This window comes from Oncorhynchus mykiss, chromosome 2, assembly GCF_057628025.1.
Source record: "Oncorhynchus mykiss isolate SJ-2025 chromosome 2, ASM5762802v1, whole genome shotgun sequence".
NCBI lineage: Eukaryota > Metazoa > Chordata > Actinopteri > Salmoniformes > Salmonidae > Oncorhynchus > Oncorhynchus mykiss.
In genome coordinates, this window is record NC_143023.1 from 92,101,161 (window position 1) to 92,118,819 (window position 17,659).

Genomic DNA, 17,659 nt, shown 5'->3' on the forward strand with positions numbered 1-17,659 from the left:
ATCCCCTTCCTCTCAGCGATGTGGGAATAACCTGCTCTCATCTCCCCGCCAGATTACACTGAGATGATGCACTACTGCTCTCACCTCTGTCAGCCAGGGTGTTTGTGGCTGGCTCGACCTATAATAGCATCATCTAATGGTATCCTATGTTGTGTCCTAGATGGTGTGTTCTCCTCTCTGTCAGACTGCACAGATTTGAGCGGCTTCCACTAAGCATATCGTGTTAGAACGTGCCAAACCAGATACTTATATGTTGGTGACCCCCTACACCTCCCGGGACTAACGGAGGTGTTAGACAAATGGCACCCTATTCTTTATGTAGTGCACTACTTTTGACCAAAAGGGAAGAATTGGCTCTGGTCTAAAGTAGTGCATTATGTAGGAAATAGGGGGAATTTGGGCTTCACTTACAGCCAAATCTATATCAAATCAAATTGTATTGGTCACATACACATGTTTAGCAGATGTTATTGCAGGTGTAGCGAAATGCTTGTGTTTCTAGCTCCAACAGTGCAGTAATATCTAAGAAGTAATATCTAACAATTTCACAACAATACACACAAATCTAAAGTAAGGGAATGGAATTAAGAATATATAAATATTTGGACGAGCAACGTCAAAGCGGCATAGACTAAGATACAGTAGAGTAGAACACAGTATATATTCTCTTTCTGGTGCTCGACAATAATTTAGGGATCCCTTAAGAGATTGAACAGGATCGTAAGCACTTACAAATTCATAACATATTGTGCAAATTGAAATTCATAACATCCACATCCACGTTTCAGGATACAAAATAAATACAACATTTGTCAGGATGTATCAAACGAAATGGATGACGTTGTACACAATTGTGCACTATTTTTGGGGATACATTTTGTCTCGTAAGCGTTACTTTCAAAACTACTGGCTGAAATTATACAAAAGTTCTGTAGCATCACTTTTTAAATTAAAAAGTACCTTAATCACAGATTGGATATACAGTCAGTCAGACCGCTGTCCATAAATTTTTGGTGTGTGTCCCCAAATGCCAAACTATTCCCTATATACAGTGCCTTGCGAAAGTATTCGGCCCCCTTGAACTTTGCGACCTTTTGCCACATTTCAGGCTTCAAACATAAAGATATAAAACTGTATTTTTTTGAGAAGAATCAACAACAAGTGGGACACAATCATGAAGTGGAACGACATTTATTGGATATTTCAAACTTTTTTAACAAATCAAAAACTGAAAAATTGGGCGTGCAAAATTATTCAGCCCCCTTAAATTAATACTTTGTATTTGCTGCGATTACAGCTATAAGTTGCTTGGGGTATGTCTATCAGTTTTGCACATCGAGAGACTGAAATGTTTTCCCATTCCTCCTTGCAAAACAGCTCAAGCTCAGTGAGGTTGGATGGAGAGCATTTGTGAACAGCAGTTTTCAGTTCTTTCCACAGATTCTCGATTGGATTCAGGTCTGGACTTTGACTTGGCCATTCTAACACCTGGATAAGTTTATTTTTGAACCATTCCATTGTAGATTTTGCTTTATGTTTTGGATCATTGTCTTGTTGGAAGACAAATCTCCGTCCCAGTCTCAGGTCTTTTGCAGACTCCATCAGAATGGTCCTGTATTTGGCTCCATCCATCTTCCCATCAATTTTAACCATCTTCCCTATCTCTGCTGAAGAAAAGCAGGCCCAAACCATGATGCTGCCACCACCATGTTTGACAGTGGGGATGGTGTGTTCAGGGTGATGAGCTGTGTTCCTTTTACGCCAAACATAACGTTTTGCATTGTTGCCAAAAAGTTCAATTTTGGTTTCATCTGACCAGATCACCTTCTTCCACATGTTTGGTGTGTCTCCCAGGTGGCTTGTGGCAAACTTTAAACGACACTTTTTATGGATATCTTTAAGAAATGGCTTTCTTCTTGCCACTCTTCCATAAAGGCCAGATTTGTGCAATATACGACTGATTGTTGTCCCATGGACAGAGTCTCCCACCTCAGCTGTAGATCTCTGCAGTTCATCCAGAGTGATCATGGGCCTCTCTTCTCCTTGTATGAGCTGAAAGTTTAGAGGGACGGCCAGGTCTTGGTAGATTTGCAGTGGTCTGCTACTCCTTCCATTTCAATATTATCGCTTGCGCAGTGCTCCTTGGGATGTTTAAAGCTTGGGAAATCTTTTTGTATCCAAATCCGGCTTTAAACTTCTTCACAACAGTATCTCGGACCTGCCTGGTGTGTTCCTTGTTCTTCATGATGCTCTCTGCGCTTTTAACGGACCTCTGAGACTATCACAGTGCAGGTGCATTTATACGGAGACTTGATTACACACAGGTGGATTGTATTTATCATCATTAGTCATTTAGGTCAACATTGGATCATTCAGAGATCCTCACTGAACTTCTGGAAAGAGTTTGCTGCACTGAAAGTAAAGGGGCTGAATAATTTTGCACGCCCAATTTTTCAGTTTTTGATTTGTTAAAAAAGTTTAAAATATCCAATAAATGTCGTTCCACTTCATGATTGTGTCCCACTTGTTGTTGATTCTTCACAAAAAAATACAGTTTTATGTCTTTATGTTTGAAGCCTGAAATGTGGCAAAAGGTCGCAAAGTTCAAGGGGGCCGAATACTTTCGCAAGGCACTGTAGTGCATTACTTTTGAACAGAGGCCTATCAGTCCTGGGGGCTCCTGAGTGGCACAGAGGTCTAAGACACTGCATCTCAGTGCTAGAGGCATCACTACAGACCCTGGTTCGATTCCAGGCTGTATCACATCCGGCCTATGGGAGTCCCATAGGGCAGTGCACAATTGGCACAGTGTCGTCCGTGTTAAGGTTTGGCCGTCATTGTAAATAAGAATTTGTTCTTAACTGACTTGCCTGGTTAAATAAACAATAAACAGTAGCACACTAAGTAGGAAATATGGTGCCATTTGAGACGCAAACTTGTTTGGGTAAAGGATGTACCTGGGGCTATTTTCATGTCGTTTGGCCTGGCCACTGGATACTTATCAACTGTGGCTCTTATTGCAAAAGTAACTTATTGTTTATTGTTCCCCTTCTATCAGTCTCACCACGAAAGCTGGGCTGGAGTTGCATCGTAACAGGAGTGTATTGACTGAAATATTGACTTTAAAAATCAATAGTTATGCCACCTTTTTCTTTGCTGATCTGTGTGGGGTGTAATGAGACGGTGACCAGGCTGGAAGGGCGCTATGTGGGGAGCTCTTCTAGCACTGAGGTGGACCTGTCAGATCATCTGAGAAAGTGACGCTGACAAATATCATACCTGAGAGGCTGTAGAGGAGATGGAAAAAGATTCTGTCATGCTTTGATGTCAATTGAAGATTTCGCAAAAGTTATAGTTGGGTGCACAACAAATTTGAGATCAGAATTTTAAGACCCACAGTGTTACATTTAACACTTTCTTAGTGTGTGTCTGTGAATCACCAGAATAACGTTAAAATAACACTATTCAGTGTTGATAAACTAACACCTCAAGTGTGTTGGGTCCCTACACCATGGGTGTTGCAAATTCCAACTTAAATGAACACTTTATTAGAGCTGAGGATGTTGTACTTTCTCAGTGTTAAGGAATAAACACCTGTGATTTTACAGTAACTCATTTTTAGTGGTTGTTTTAACACTGTAGGGTGTAAAGCCTAATTTGCACATTTATTTCCGAGGGTGCCTTTCGAGTTTGCTGCCTTGCGAGGGTGCCTTTCGAGTTTGCTGCCTTGCGAGGGTGCCTTTCGAGTTTGCTGCCTTGCGAGGGTGCCTTTCGAGTTTGCTGCCTTGCGAGGGTGCCTTTCAGCGTCACTTTCTCAGAGGATCTGACAGGTCCACCTCAGTGCTAGAAGAGCTCCCCACATAGAGTTAATTTTAGAGGAAGCAGTACCACCCATGACTGTTTTTGCTAGTGACAGATGGCTTGTCGTCCTGTAGCCTTCACCAAGTGAGTGTGTAAGTGCCTCAACATCAAGATTTTTTTTAAATCCGCAAATTTGCTGTGATTGCAGATGTCAAGTTAGGATTGGGTCCTAATTGGTTCACACGTTAAACTCTCCCAAACACACCAGAAGATGTGTGACTTCCCATGGTCAAACTGTATCTATATCAAAGCTGCCATTGCTGATGTTATCTTTCACAGATATATTCATTATCAGCGGTAACTGTGGACCCCATAGTGTTCCATGCTTCTTCCTTAAAGACATCAAATCAAAGTTTATTTGTCAAATGCGCGGAATACAACAGGTTTCACCTTACAGTGAAAAGCTTACTTACAAGCCCTCAACCAGCAATGCAGTTTTAAGAAAATACCTTTAAAAGTATAAATAATAAAAGTAACAAATTAATTAAAGAGCAGCAGTAAAATAACAATAGGGAGGCTGTATACAGGGCGTACCGGTACAGAGACAAATTAATGCTAGGTGACGTGGAAAAGCTGTAGAATAGAGTGAAATGGAATATAGTATAACAGAACTTTATTCTATACTTGAGCGATTTTGGTTTTGCGTGATGTTTTAAAAGTGCCAACCAAATCCAGAACCCCCTAGAGTCTATTGACGCACCGGTGCATCGATCGAAGTAACATAATGAAAAAATCCCCATCAAATTCATCACCCAAAGCCCATACAAATGAATGGAAGTATGGAGATATTTATATACAGTGCCTTGCGAAAGTATTCGGCCCCCTTGAACTTTGCGACCTTTTGCCACATTTCAGGCTTCAAACATAAAGATATAAAACTGTATTTTTTTGTGAAGAATCAACAACAAGTGGGACACAATCATGAAGTGGAACGACATTTATTGGATATTTAAAACTTTTTTAACAAATCAAAAACTGAAAAATTGGGCGTGCAAAATTATTCAGCCCCCTTAAGTTAATACTTTGTAGCGCCACCTTTTGCTGCGATTACAGCTGTAAGTCACTTGGGGTATGTCTCTATCAGTTTTGCACATCGAGAGACTGACATTTTTTCCCATTCCTCCTTGCAAAACAGCTCGAGCTCAGTGAGGTTGGATGGAGAGCATTTGTGAACAGCAGTTTTCAGTTCTTTCCACAGATTCTCGATTGGATTCAGGTCTGGACTTTGACTTGGCCATTCTAACACCTGGATATGTTTATTTTTGAACCATTCCATTGTAGATTTTGCTTTATGTTTTGGATCATTGTCTTGTTGGAAGACAAATCTCTGTCCCAGTCTCAGGTCTTTTGCAGACTCCATCAGGTTTTCTTCCAGAATGGTCCTGTATTTGGCTCCATCCATCTTCCCATCAATTTTAACCATCTTCCCTGTCCCTGCTGAAGAAAAGCAGGCCCAAACCATGATGCTGCCACCACCATGTTTGAGAGTGGGGATGGTGTGTTCAGCTGTGTTGCTTTTACGCCAAACATAACGTTTTGCATTGTTGCCAAAAAGTTCAATTTTGGTTTCATCTGACCAGAGCACCTTCTTCCACATGTTTGGTGTGTCTCCCAGGTGGCTTGTGGCAAACTTTAAACAACACTTTTTATGGATATCTTTAAGAAATGGCTTTCTTCTTGCCACTCTTCCATAAAGGCCAGATTTGTGCAATATACGACTGATTGTTGTCCTATGGACAGAGTCTCCCACCTCAGCTGTAGATCTCTGCAGTTCATCCAGAGTGATCATGGGCCTCTTGGCTGCATCTCTGATCAGTCTTCTCCTTGTATGAGCTGAAAGTTTAGAGGGACGGCCAGGTCTTGGTAGATTTGCAGTGGTCTGATACTCCTTCCATTTCAATATTATCGCCTGCACAGTCCTCCTTGGGATGTTTAAAGCTTGGGAAATGTTTGTATCCAAATCCGGCTTTAAACTTCTTCACAGCAGTATCTCGGATCTGCCTGGTGTGTTCCTTGTTCTTCATGATGCTCTCTGCGCTTTTAACGGACCTCTGAGACTATCACAGTGCAGGTGCATTTATACGGAGACTTGATTACACACAGGTGGATTGTATTTATCATCATTAGTCATTTAGGTCAACATTGGATCATTCAGAGATCCTCACTGAACTTCTGGAGAGAGTTTGCTGCACTGAAAGTAAAGGGGCTGAATAATTTTGCACGCCCAATTTTTCAGTTTTTGATTTGTTAAAAAAGTTTGAAATATCCAATAAATGTCGTTCCACTTCATGATTGTGTCCCACTTGTTGTTGATTCTTCACAAAAAAATACAGTTTTATATCTTTATGTTTGAAGCCTGAAATGTGGCAAAAGGTCGCAAAGTTCAAGGTGGCCGAATACTTTCGCAAGGCACTGTATATACAGTATATAAACCTTCATCTGAAGGTAAACCATGCAAATTAGTGGAAGTATGGAGGTTGTTTTGTGCTAACAAAAATAAGGACTTTCCTTTGTCTTTCCCAGAGAGAATCTCAACTGTGTCCCCTTTGAAAACAGACCAGTCCTCCTCATAAGCTATGGGCTCAATGAACACCTTTCTTCTCTTCTTGCCTGGTGGGTTCAATCTCTTAGCAGCTATGGTCCATGGCCGACTTGTGCCGTAGCGGTAAAGATGTGTAAAGATATATATTTCCCTAGCTTTCTTATATCTCCTAGATTTAAGACAGACACTTCCAAACCTTATGATTTATTTTTGGACACTTTTTTTGACATTCATGAATGTGTTATTCATTGTGTGTCTATTTATTTATTTATATTTAACATTTATTTAACTAGGCAAGTCAGTTAAGAACAAATTCTTATTTACAATGACGGCCTACCAAAAGGCAAAAGGCCTCCTGCGGCGACGGCGAAAGGAATTAAAAATAAGAAAAATTAAATAAATATATTAGGACAAAAACACACATCATGACAAGAGAGACAACACAACACTACACAAAGAGAGACCTAAAGACAACAACATAGCAAGGCAGCAACACATGACAACACAGCATGGTAGCAACACAACATAACAACAACATGGTAGCAACACAACATGGTAGCAGCACAAAACCTGGTACAAACATTATTGGGCACAGTCAACAGCACAAAGGTCAAGAAAGTAAAGACAACAATACATTGCGCAAAGCATACACAACTGTCAGTAAGTGTCCATGAATGAGTCATTGAATGAAGAGACTGTCCAGTTTGAGTGTTTTTGCAGCTCGTTCCAGTCGCTAGCTAAAGTGAATTGATAAGTGGAGCAACCCAGGGATGTGTGTGCTTTGGGGACCTTTAACAGAATGTGACTGGCTGAACGGGCATTGTATGTGGGGGATGAGGACTGCAGTAGATATCTCAGATAGAGGGTTTTATAAATAAGCATCAACCAGTGGGTCTTGCGACGGGTATACAGAGATGACCAGTTTACAGAGGAGTATAGAGTGCAGTGACGTGTTCTATGAGGAGCATTGGTGGCAAATCTTAATGGCCAAATGGTAAAGAACATCTAGCCGTTTGAGAGCACCCCCCCTAACAGCTTAGGCCTTTATGAATTAAAGGGTTCTTCGGCTGTCTACCTTGAACCAAAAAGGGTTGTACCTCGAACCAAAAGGGTTCTCCTATGGGGACAGCCGAAGAACCCCTTTGCATCCCTATTTTCTAACATGGTGACCACACCGCTCGCACGCATGTTGATTTTGTCCACCCACACCAGACGTGATCAGGACACGCAGTCTAAAAAAGCATTAAACATTTATGGTAATTTAGTTAGCTAGCTTGCTGTTGCTATCTAATTTGTCCTGGTATAACAACATATTTACCTGAAATGCACAAGGTCCTCTACTCCAACAAAAAAAAATTATATTGTGTTATTGACTGTTATGTTTCTTTATTCCATGTGTAACTCTGTGTTGTTGTTTGTGTCGCACTGCTTTGCTTTATCTTGGCCAGGTTGCAGTTGTAAATGAGAACTTGTCTCAACTAGCCTACCTGATTAAATAACGGTGAAATAAAATACATTTATAAAAATAATCCACAGATTAAAGGGTAAACCGAGTTTGTTTCTAGTAATCTCTCCTCCTTCAGGATTCTTGTTCTTCTTTGGACTTTATATGGTGGTTGACAACCAACTTTAAGGTGCATTACCCACCAACGACCGGACTGGAGTGTGGACCTCAGTTCATCTTTCAATCACCCACATGGGTATATGATACTAAAAACCAATGAGGAGATGGGAGAGGCGGGACTTGCAGCACGTCAAGCATCACAAATAAAACTAAGTTCTATTTTAGCGTGTGGCTACGCAGACGCTCATTGCTGTGTGCGAGTAGTGTGGGTGCAATGGTTGAATAACATATGTGTAAATGTATTTTGCAATGCTCGCGCATGCGACGCGGGTGTTGTGGTCAGCGTGTAGGAGTCAATGATGGATGTTTCCTTCAAACCAGGTTTCTTGCTACATTGACTACAATTATACCTAGTCAAAACAAGCTCACTGGAAAATGGAATACTGATGGAGATAGTTGTTATGAAGGTTGTTGTGAATGATACTGCAACACTCAAAAAGATGTCATAAATAGTGTCAGAAAGGTGTTATGAAAGGTGCCTTATGTGACTCACTCACCTGTTACCTTCTTATTTGGTCCATTTTGGTTATTCCTGCACGTTCAACTCCCGAACAAGGATAGCAAGGATCGTGTAAGGATAGCAAGGATCGTGTAAGGATAGCAAGGATCGTGTAAGGATAGCAAGGATCGTGTAAGGATAGCAAGGATCGTGTAATGATAGCAAGGATTGTGTAATGATAGCAAGGATCATGTAAGGATAGCGCTTTACAGATTTATTAGAACATTCCGGCATTGCATTAATTAGATTTTGCCAACCAACTGCCATGGAATGAAGGGTGATTGATGGTTGAAGTCACACTGTAAATGTGTTTCGGTAATGACCACAATGTTTTTGAGATGCCACTAATGAGTGTGGCCATTAGGCACAAATGACATTCTAAAAACCTTCAACTGGGGAGAAGGGCTGGAAGGCCTCAGGTTGAACAAGTTGAACAGGTGCCCAGTATCTGTGTATCACCCAGTTAGTCTAATGGAAAAATAACACATTCCTCCTTCCCCACCAATATACAGTATATAGATAATGCTCATATATATATATATTTATATATATATATATTTATATATATATATATTTATATGTACATATATGTACATATTCTTATTCCATCCCTTAAGATTTGTGTGTATTCGGTAGTTGTTGAGGAATTGTTAGATTACTTGTTAAATATTACTGCACTGTTGGAACTTAGAAGCACAAGCATTTCGCTACCTTCACATTAACATCTGCTAACCAATCTGATTTGATAGATACCAGCTGAAAATGTATCTGGTATGTGTCTATGGCTTTAAGGCTAACGTCTAAGTTTTTTTTTTTTTTTTTTCAGATGCGTGACTGTTTGATCTGTGAAAAAACGGCCAGCGGGTCACACATATTGGTACAAAGGAGAAGCTGACAAAGTAAGAGCCTCTTGGTGGATTCTTCACTCATTCTATTTAAATAGGATCTGACTTTGTGCTTCACTCTGTAAGCTCTGAAGACACAGATCCTATTAACGGGGGCCTTCCGAGTGGCGCAGCTTGAGGTGTCACTACAGACGCGGTTCAATCCCAGGCTGTGTCACAACCGGCCGTGACCGGGAGTCCTACAGGGCGGCGCACAATTGGCCCAGTGTTGTCCGGGTTAGGGGAGGATTTGGCCGGGGGGGTGGGGGGGGGGTGGGGGCTTTACTTGGCACATGGTGCTCTAGCGTCTCCTTGTCGCCTGCGGCTGATTTTGGTCGTCAGGTCCTCCGACACATTGGGGCGGCTGGCTTCCGGGTTAAGCGGGCAGGTGTTAACAAGTGCGGTTTGGCAGGTCATGTTTCGGAGGACGAATGACTCGACCTTCACCTCTCCTGAGCCCGTTGGGGAGTTGCAGCGATGAGACAAGATCCTAATTGGATATCACGAAATTGGGGGTAAAATACAAAAAAATCCTTTGTGAGCTCTAGAAGTGTGATGAGAGAAGTAGCATCCAGAGTTACAAGCGAATCTATTTCACTAAGGGGTGGCAGAGACAGTAGTGTGTTCAAGAAATCTGTAGTGGCCTTTCACTTTGTGGAAACAAACAACAGCTTAAGGATTAGCCTGAGCATCACTGCATTTTTAAGTGTGTGATATTACCGTAATATGTGTGGGTTTGAAATGTTCTACTGTATGTATCAGACGTGTGGTTAACTTCTTGATACACCCATCCCGTTAGCGGGATCATTTTCGTCAACATCCGCTGAATTGCACAGCGCAAAATTAAAATGAAATTATTAAAAATATAACATTTTCATGAAATCACAAGTACAATATAGCAAAACACAGTTTAGCTTGTTGTTAATCCACCTGGCGTGTCAGATTTCAAAAAAGCCTTTTGGCGAAAGCATACCAAGCGTTTATGTAAGGACATCTCTCTCAGCAGACAAAACATTACAAACAGATTGGTCATGAAAGTCAGAAAAGCAATAAAATGAATCGCTTACCTTTGATGATCTTCGGATGTTTGCACTCACGAGACTCCCAGTTGCACAATAAATGTTCCTTTTGTTCCATAAAGATTATTTTTATATCCAAAATACCTCCATTTGTTTGGCGCGTTATGTTCACAGGCTCGAGCGGTCACGATCGGGCAGACAAAAATTCCAAATAGTATCCGTAAAGTTCGTAGAAACATGTCAAACGTTTTTTTATAATCAATCCTCAGGTTGTTTTTACAATATACAATATACAATATAATCAATAATATTAATATATTAATATATCAATAATATTTCAACCGGACTGTACCTTCTTCAATAGGAGAGAGAGAGAAAATGTCTGCTCCAAACTGTTGCGCATGCAAAACGCTGCTGGCAACCAGCCATACAATGACGCTGTGTGCTCTTTCTCGCTCATTTTTTCAAAATAAAAGCCTGAAACTATGTCTAAAGACTGTTCACAACATGTGGAAGCCATAGGAAAAGGAATCTGGTTAATATCCCTTTAAATGGAGCGAAGGCAAGCAATGGTACAGAGAGCTTTCAGGAAAAACAGCACTCCCGGGTTGGATTTTCCTCAGGTTTTCGCCTGCAATATCAGTTCTGTTATACTCACAGACAATATTTTGACAGTTTTGGAAATTTTAGAGTGTTTTTTAATTATATGCATATTCTAGATTCTGGGCCTGATAAATAGGCAGTTTCATTTGGGTATGTTTTTCATTCAAACATCAAAATACTGCCCCCTACACTCAACAGGTTAAAGAGTGTCTTTCTAATGTCATTACCAGTATATATCTACTTTAGTCTACATTTCCCTTTTTGTTTTGGCCAAAATCCATGACATAAAGTCCCTGGTAATGGCTTTTTAATGAAGTCCTGCAGTAACATTTATACTGTGAGGAAAGACAATATATCAATTGTATGTCTATGGCTGTGAGTTAATATCAGAATACTGTGTTGAGGTCAGGCAGCACTGTGTATGAAACAGGGTGAGGTGATCAGATTGTCTCTCTCTCTTTACGTCTGGCCCAGCCACACCACTACCATTATCTCTCCACTAGCTGAGGCCCTAAGAACTGAACACGCCATAAAGCCGGACCGAGTTCGACAAAAACAATGAAGTGCGCTTTTCCGGTGGCCTCGAGTGTCTCTCTGAATAATGAGATGGGCCTTGTGGACCACCCTCTTTCTCCTTTACCCTCAGCCCCTTCACTTCCCTGTGAAGATCCCAGAATCTCTGAAAAGAGGCATGCGAAACTTGTGATTTTTGAAAACACCAAGGTAATGAGGTTATGTTGTTGATCATTGCTCTTGTTTTCACAGTCCGCCACAACTAATGACAGAGCCATTAATGTATCCATCTATGACGCCAGCCTAGGCTCTCCTACAACCCACAAAGTAAATTGACTTTAGTAAGCAGGTATGTCTTCTGATATATGCCTAAATGCCATGAATGCATTTTGGATTGATTTCTTCAGTAATAAGCCTCTTCTACAATAATAAGAACATTTTTATTTCCATCTATGCTTTTGGATATTTGCCATGATGAGCCTGGGACGGCTTAAGTCCTTTTACCTGGAAGGATAACTGGCCGGTTAGCAGAAAAGTCCTTTCAACACCAGACACACACGTATACAGTAGTAATAAGACTATACCAAGTAGTCTTTGAAAAATCCACTGAACTACATCCCAAAGGAAAGTCAACTAATTTGCTCTTTGTACGAGAGCATCTCAGTGCAGTGAGGCATCCCTATACCATCAGGCTTGTATGTTGACTTGCTGCGGGCAACAACACAGGGTTAAGCACACAGCCCCATCATGCGGCAAAATAAATATGTTTGACTGGTAGCCTAGTGGTTAGAGCGTTGGGCGAGCTGACAAGGGGAAAAATCTGTCGTTCTGCCCCTGAGCAAGGCAGTTAACCCACTGCAGTTAACCCACGCGGATGTGGATTAAGGCAGCCCACCGCAACTCTTTAATTCAGAGGCGTTTGGTTAAATGTGGAAGACACATTTCAGTTGAATGCATTCAGTTGAACAACTGACTAGGTATCCCATTTCCCTATACAACTGACTAGGTATCACCTTTCCCTATACAACTGACTAGGTATCCCCTTTCCCTATACAACTGACTAGGTATCCCCCCTTTCCCTATACAACTGACTAGGTGTCCCCCTTTCCCTATACAACTGACTAGGTATCACCTTTCCCTATACAACTGACTAGGTATCCCCTTTCCCTATACAACTGACTAGGTATCCCCCCTTTCCCTATACAACTGACTAGGTGTCCCCCTTTCCCTATACAACTGACTAGGTATCACCTTTCCCTATACAACTGACTAGGTATCCCCTTTCCCTATACAACTGACTAGGTATCCCCTTTCCCTATACAACTGACTAGGTATCCCATTTCCCTATACAACTGACTAGGTATCCCCCTTTCCCTATACAACTGACTAGGTATCCCCCTTCCCTATACAACTGACTAGGTATCCCCTTTTCCCTATTATATTTATGGACAAACAAAAGCAACTAATACTCTCACACTTTAGGTAAATGCAGATGTGATTGTTATATTTTGAAGAAATTGTTATTCTTAATCTTACTTTGTCTCACTACCACTTGCAAGTTGTTGAAAAGCTTTTAAAACATTTTAATGATCAAGTCAAGTTCAATTTGAGCAATCCCCATAGAATAGAAAAATGATGAGTGAATACAGATTTCAGCACTATGAATAACCAGCTCTTGAAGTTGTTTAAAGTGAGAATGAGGGGATACAGATATACATCTGCTAGAATGGAGATACACTGATGTGGGCGAATGAACAATGTGCATTAAAGATTCATGCAAACAGCTGTTCTTCCTACAGGACAGACAACAGGAACCAAAGCCTGTGTGCTCACATTCCAGATCAGGGAGAAGGAGAGAGGAAGTGGGGGGATGTTTGCACATCATTATAACACTGTATATAGCCATAAAATGACATTTGAGATGTCTATTCCTTTAAACATATGTTTCCCATGCCAATAAAGCCCTTTGAATTTAATTGAATTGGAGAGAGAGAGTATAAAAGAGAGAGAATACAGAATACAAAAACAAATAGAAAGGGAATAAGATAGAAAGGGACAGAGAGATTATCACCTGTCTGTCATCACCTGGCGGCTGATCAAAAGAGTCCATTGGCAGGCGGAGCACAGAATCCACTGGAGCCTCTTCTTTATGCCAAGTACCAGCTTCTCTGAGGTAGACAACACAAGAGTCTGGCTCCAGGCATGGAGTAGAGAGGAGGTGTGAGAAGGTCAGGAGGGAGGGAGGGAGTGTGTGTCCTAGCATTTTTGAGGCCCTAGGCAGATTTTTAGAGAGTTTGTAATTTTATAACTAATTTCACAGCAAGTTTGCTGCAATTCTACACATTTTGCCATAAGGTGGAGAAATATTTTTGCAGTTTTTAAGATAATTTCCCGCAATTCTACACATTTTTCCAAGACTTCTGCCATGTTAATATGATATCTGTGTGAGACTAACTAAATCAATGGGGGCCCCCTGGAGGTCAGGGCAAATGGGCACGTGCCTGGTGTGTCCGGTCAGCAAGTTTAGATAGCTGACTAGACTAACTTACCAAAAATGGGAAAATTGAGTTACTGCATGCGTCGGGAATTGGAGTGTAGAATAAATGACCTGTCGGTTTGGAATGAGCTCTGTTTCAGTTCCTTTGTCAGGTTGAGTCATTCCAATTCTCCAATTCACACGTGTTAATTAATACACACTTGTGCATGTGTGAAATTGGACAAATACCAGCACCCACCAAATTAAATTATTATTATTTTCAAGTTATTGAGATTAACAGTTCCCTTTTTTTTTGTGACATTTTCAAAAACCACTCTGACTTAATGGGCTTTGTAAGAGGGGACAGCCCCTGGTAGAAATACACTCATCTCTCCAGGTAAGGAGAAGACCATTATATCTTCCTGTGGAGAGGGAGGTCCAGAGCTTATCTGCATCTTCATCATCCCTTCCAAAGTGCTCTTCTAGCTGAATTAGAGAATAGTTTATGCCTACAGTCTTGATGGACTCATTTCTGAAAGTGACACTGCTGAAACTGGGCCTGAGCTTGTGCTGAAATGCTACTACTGGGAAGAGAAGCACACCGCAGAACTAATGAAATGGTCAACAAGATTTTCTCAAGATTATTTGATTTTTGCTGAGAGAGCGAGAGAGAGCGAGAGAGAGCGAGAGAGAGCGAGAGAGAGCGAGAGAGTGAGAGAGAGAGAGAGAGCGAGAGAGAGCGAGAGAGAGCGAGAGGAATAGAGAGGGAGAACTACTCTAAGTACAAACATGACGATTATTAAAGCCTCTCGTGTTCAAATTAATTCACCAATTATATATTGGGTGGTATTAAATTATGTGCATTTTGAAGTACTGGCTTCTTCTCTCTTGTTTAAAGAGTCTATCTACTTTGCAATCATAAAGATAACTAAAGCTTTGATGTTTCAGACAGTTGGGATGTAGATTTCACACTTTAGATTTCACATTTCACACTGTACATAAATGTGCATTGTGCAAGGTTCTTTTTTTGACCCCATAAGCATAAAACAGTCTCGCAGGTTTACCTCAAGTAAAATGTACACAAACTGAGTTTCTACACTTTTTAAGTGTACCAAAATGAGTCTTGGGGAAAAGGAAGCTTGGTGGCTTTTGAAGAATTAATAAGCCTGTCTCATTTAGATGTGTCTAGCGTTACAGGCAGCGTCTGGAAGCCCCAGTTTCAGCCTCTGGAAACCCCAGTTTCAAATTTTCTTGACAGTGCCTTTGATGATCACTGATAATGTAGCGAGACTCCCAGGGAGCGAAGCATCCGACAATGCAGAGAGTCAGTGGAGACCAGCTCTACTGATCCTGACTGCAGAGAGTCAGTGGAGACCAGCTCTACTGATCCTGACTGCTCTTTATTGTCTGGCCTCTCTCCAGCATCGCAAAGCCCATCAATGCCTTGGCTTAGCACTCTCATAAACAGTCGTTATCACATAAATGACACATTCCCTTGTCACAACATCACTGGGATCGAGTACATGCATGGCACCTTTCTCTTTTCTGCTTATGTGGACAATCTCCTACATCACACCTTTGTATTAGCTGGAGGTATATACATCTGACTCGTAGCATTCATTCACACATTCTTTGAAATCATCACTGACTGAACTTTTTGAGTGCAAGACAGGCTGCATCTCATACGTACTGTATATGCCAGGTCTGGGGAACCACACAGTACCGAATTGATGTCTAAATGAGAAAAAAATATATGTCCAAGACAGTCTACTTGTTGTCTCTCTGTGGACTCCCATCTGGCCTCAGGTGTACCAGAGCTGAATCTTCAGTGTTGCTCTTATTAATTTGAGTGATGCTGTTTTTACCCGGTGGTGAACCTGTGTGTGAACCTCAAATCAAATCAAATGTATTTGTCACATACACATGGTTAGCAGATGTTAATGCGAATGTAGCGAAATGCTTGTGCTTCTAGTTCCGACAATGCAGTAATAACCAACGAGTAATCTAACCTAACAATTCCAAAACTACTACCTTATACACACAAGTGTAAAGGGATAAAGAATATGTACATAAAGATATATGAATGAGTGATGGTACAGAACGGCATAGGCAAGATGCAATAGATGGTATCGAGTACAGTATATACATACATACATATACATACATGTTAGTGGTGGCTGTTTAACAGTCTTTGCGTGAACCTGTGCGTGAACCTGTGGGTGAACCTTTAGGTGAACCTTTAGGTGAACCAATGGATGAACCAGTGGGTGGAACCCGGTGGTGAACCTGTGGTGAAACCCGGTGGTGAACCTGTGGTGGAACTCGGTGGTGAACCTGGTGGTGAACTTGTGGGTGAAACAGTGTGTGAACCAGTGCATGAACCTGTGGTGGAACCCAGTGGTGAACCAATGGATGAACCTGTGGGTGAACCGGTGGTGGAACCCGGTGGTGAACTTGTGGGTGAAGATTGGGAACTAGACAGACAGGCCGACAGAGGAGCAGATTGGGAACTAGACAGACAGGCCTACAGAGGAGCAGATTGGGAACTAGACAGACAGGCTGACAGAGGAGCAGATTGGTAACTAGACAGACAGGCCGACAGAGGAGCAGATTGGGAACTAGACAGACAGGCCTACAGAGGAGCAGATTGGTAACTAGACAGACAGGCCGACAGAGGAGCAGATTGGGAACTAGACAGACAGGCCTACAGAGGAGCAGATTGGGAACTAGACAGACAGGCCGACAGAGGAGCAGATTGGGAACTAGACAGACAGGCCTACAGAGGAGCAGATTGGGAACTAAACAGACAGGCCTACAGAGGAGCAGATTGGTAACTAGACAGACAGGCTAGGCATGATAGAATGCCTCAGGTTAATTGAGTCTGGCTGTTCAGTGCCAATTAGTTGTTGGTATCGTTTTGGCAGAGTTGGCCGTTAGGTTGCCTTATCATTCTCTACAGAACTATTTGGCAGCCTTTCCTGCAAGTAATCCTAGTAGGATAAAAGGTGATTGGGTTTTCCACACTTAGTTCCACCCAAACTGTTTGTGTGATGGCAAAGCAGACAGTGCGAGTTCTGTGGATACAGGACGGGTAGTATGAGGAATAACACCCCTTCATCAGTATTCTACCAATAACTGCTGCTGCCTGACACATCCTGATCCTGTCCCTGAACCTGATCCTGATCCTGTCCCTGATGCTGATCCTGTCCCTGATCCTGATCCTGTCTCTAATCCTGAACCTGATCCTGATCCTGAACCTGATCCTGTCCCTGATCCTGGTCCTGATCCTATCCCTGAACCTGATCCTGTCACTGATCCTGTCCCTGATTCTGAACCTGATCCTGATCCTGTCCCTGATCCTGAACCTGATCCTGAAACTGAACCTGATCCTGAACCTGATCCTGAAACTGAACCTGATCCTGTCCCTGATCCTGAACCCAACTCAGATACTTCTGATACTACATGTTCACCCCTCCTGTCAGCTGAGTCACTATGTCACTGTGTTCTAGAGCAGCGCCTCCCTGCAGCCTCACTACCCAGCTCCAATAGAGGGGGTTGGGTCTGGTGTCACCAACCCCCTGTGTGATTAATCAACACTGCCTGTTGGAAACAATTGTATATAACGATGTTCATCAGTT

At 41.8% G+C, this 17,659-nt stretch overlaps 1 protein-coding gene across 1 annotated transcript in view; it reads left to right on the forward strand.

The window, feature by feature from the left end:
* LOC110499798 (alpha-1,3-mannosyl-glycoprotein 4-beta-N-acetylglucosaminyltransferase C) overlaps positions 1 to 17,659 on the forward strand; it is a 30,366-nt gene that overhangs the window by 610 nt on the left and 12,097 nt on the right. The window contains exon 2 of the mRNA XM_021576866.3: positions 9,353 to 9,425. Coding sequence (XP_021432541.2) covers position 9,425 — 1 coding nt within the window. The 5' untranslated portion in view covers positions 9,353 to 9,424. The remainder of the gene's footprint in view (positions 1 to 9,352; positions 9,426 to 17,659) is intronic.